This window comes from Salmo salar, chromosome ssa05 (genome assembly GCF_905237065.1).
Source record: "Salmo salar chromosome ssa05, Ssal_v3.1, whole genome shotgun sequence".
NCBI lineage: Eukaryota > Metazoa > Chordata > Actinopteri > Salmoniformes > Salmonidae > Salmo > Salmo salar.
This window is the reverse complement of record NC_059446.1, coordinates 55,005,432-55,008,105: the sequence shown is the minus strand read 5'-3', so window position 1 is coordinate 55,008,105 and position 2,674 is coordinate 55,005,432. Positions and strand designations below refer to the sequence as shown.

Sequence of the window (2,674 nt, the reverse complement as noted above, 5' to 3'; positions counted from 1 at the left end):
TGTCTGTTACAGAGAGAGAAAAACAGTGACCTGTAGAGTTGTGAGAGGGCATGTAACCCATGAAAGACTTTAATGTTAAAGAGGTCAGCAAAGGGTCAGACTCAATGGAGATTCTTCCTCACCTCACACTACGATGCAAAATGTCCTCTCTTTTCACTGAGCACTATGGTCCCATTCAGGCCTACTGAGTCCCCTGGTCTGTCCTTTAAGCCCACTGTCCTTCTGTCTGTCCTTTTAGCTAACTGTCCTTCCTTCTGTCCATCCCCAGGTCCATCCTAACCTTCACAAACGCCACTAAAGAGGACCTGGGCCTGTACACAGTAGAGATGAGTGACAACCCAGACATCTCTTCCAGTTTCACCTTCACTGTGGAAGGTACTTTATACTCAAAGCTAAAGAAGACCTGCACAAAAGATGGCTTCTCCCTATAATTCTCCCTCTTTCTTTTCCCATAGATCTGGAGAGACTGACTGAGCTCGGAAGGCACATCTGCCACCCATGTAAGACTTAGTTACTGTAATAATACAAGTCTCTATCGAGCTAAAACAATTGATAGTGCTCCTTTTCAAATAGAAACAGGCATTATAATATATTGTTCAACATCACAATTTCAACAACCTATTCCCTCAGATGTTTTCTTGGGTAAGCCCTATTTTTCGATTCCTGTCATTGCACCCTTCCTAGATTCTTTTGTTTGCTGAAGCTTGGAGGCCAACCTGAATGCATAACCTATTCCCTATTCATTGTTCCCTCCCCCTACAGTGATAGCCCTGCGCTCCAAGTGGCAGGTGGAGGTGTCAGAGGAAAGGGAGCATGCGTCTCTGGATGCAGACTGAGAGCCCGAGCAACGCTGCAGAGCTCCGCCTCGTTCTCAACGACAGAGAGATCTCTAGTACTGCAGTAAGGAGCACTTCAAAACACAGGCTATATGTTCTAATCTCAGAACCCAGAACTAAACATTGTGTGTACTAGTCTGTCAGGAGAGTGTGTATGTCTCAAATGAATACTAAAACTAGCTTGGGTGTCAGAATGTTCCTGCTTTAGTCGATAGTGCAGTAATGTACGAGTAGGAAGACGATGACAAGTTGGCTGAAGCAGAAATAGACTGGTCCAGGCAAGTTATAGCATGTCTCCCAGAGGTGTGTATAACGCATAAGCTACTGAATTTTGCATACACACATTTATTTTTAAATATATGCAGATGATTATGTGTTCCCGAATCCATTTCCAGTGACATTCTCCATAAAACAATGAAATGTAGATGTGCCACAAAATAGCAAAATGTTTTATATTTTCCTCATTCAAGTTTGCATTAGTAAGAGGTATTGGCTGTATAGAAAGAGAAAGTAATCACAAAAATGTTTACCCTCACCATCGTATTTGCAATTTCATTTAAACATAAATCACCTTCATAAAGATTTTCACCCGAATGTACGTAGCAATATGATAGCAATGTTGATTTGTTATGAAATCAACCTAAAAATAACCACAGGTTGGAAGACTACTGTCGGCAGAGGTTGTTGCAACAGATGTGGATTTCCCATGGGGTTAAACTAATATCACACCACATGCATGGTTTTTGGACTCAGTGTCTTGCATGTGGTTACTCGGTATGGAATAGCATGATTGCATCCATGCACGTGTGTATACATGTACGTCAACACTGCTAAGGGTTTATTACTAAATGACTACAGATGAGGATTTTGTGAATAAACCAATCCCCATTTCCCCCATTTTAGACCCCTTGCCTTGATTAGGCCAAATCAACATGCAAGTCACACTTGTAGAAGTTATTGTAAAAACATGCTTTCTGTGAGGTATGCGTGCCTGCGTGTGTGTGCACATGTATGTACATACGTGTGCATTCATGTGCTTGTGTGTGTCCTCTCTCTCTCTCTCCCTAGGCCCATAAGATTAACTTTGATAAGGGCAGTGGGCTGCTAGAGATCCTGTTTGACCAGCTGTCAAAGGAGGACGAGGGCTCCCACACAGCTCAGCTCTGCAACGGCTGCGCCAAGAACCAGTTCACCCTGGTGCTCGTGGACGAGAGTGAGTCCATCTGGTCACCCCAACTCACTGCCGGGATGTTCATACTACCGAACCGAGCTGAGCTAAACCAAGCTGTGATGAGCTGGCCTGTTTTTGCATCCTCCGTAGTTGCTGGAAGTGCTGAGCTAGCACAGTTTGCTTCAGATCGGCACAATAGAGTGAAAAGGGCAGCTTACTATTGCTGTGAACTCTAAAGAGCAGTAAATATTTGGCTTGGCTTGATATATAGATTTGTTCCAATCAACTATATTGGTAGTTAATATATACTGCTCAAAAAAATAAAGGGAACACTTAAACAACACATCCTAGATCTGAATGAAAGAAATAATCTTATTAAATACTTTTTTCTTTACATAGTTGAATGTGCTGACAACAAAATCACACAAAAATAATCAATGGAAATCCAATTTATCAACCCATGGAGGTCTGGATTTGGAGTCACACTCAAAATTAAAGTGGAAAACCACACTACAGGCTGATCCAACTTTGATGTAATGTCCTTAAAACAAGTCAAAATGAGGCTCAGTAGTGTGTGTGGCCTCCACGTGCCTGTATGACCTCCCTACAACGCCTGGGCATGCTCCTGATGAGGTGGCGGATGGTCTCCTGAGGGATCTCCTCCCAG

At 42.9% G+C, this 2,674-nt stretch overlaps 1 protein-coding gene across 1 annotated transcript; it reads left to right on the top strand.

Annotated features, from left to right (window-relative positions):
* The first annotated feature begins 269 nt into the window (after positions 1-269).
* LOC106605142 (myomesin-3-like) lies at positions 270-2,382 on the top strand. The gene is made up of 4 exons (XM_014200493.2): positions 270-375; positions 456-500; positions 763-900; positions 1,905-2,382. Exons 3-4 carry the CDS (start codon positions 814-816, stop codon positions 2,241-2,243), a joined length of 426 nt encoding a protein of 141 aa, XP_014055968.1. The 5' UTR covers positions 270-375; positions 456-500; positions 763-813; the 3' UTR covers positions 2,244-2,382.
* Positions 2,383-2,674: the final 292 nt, after the last annotated feature.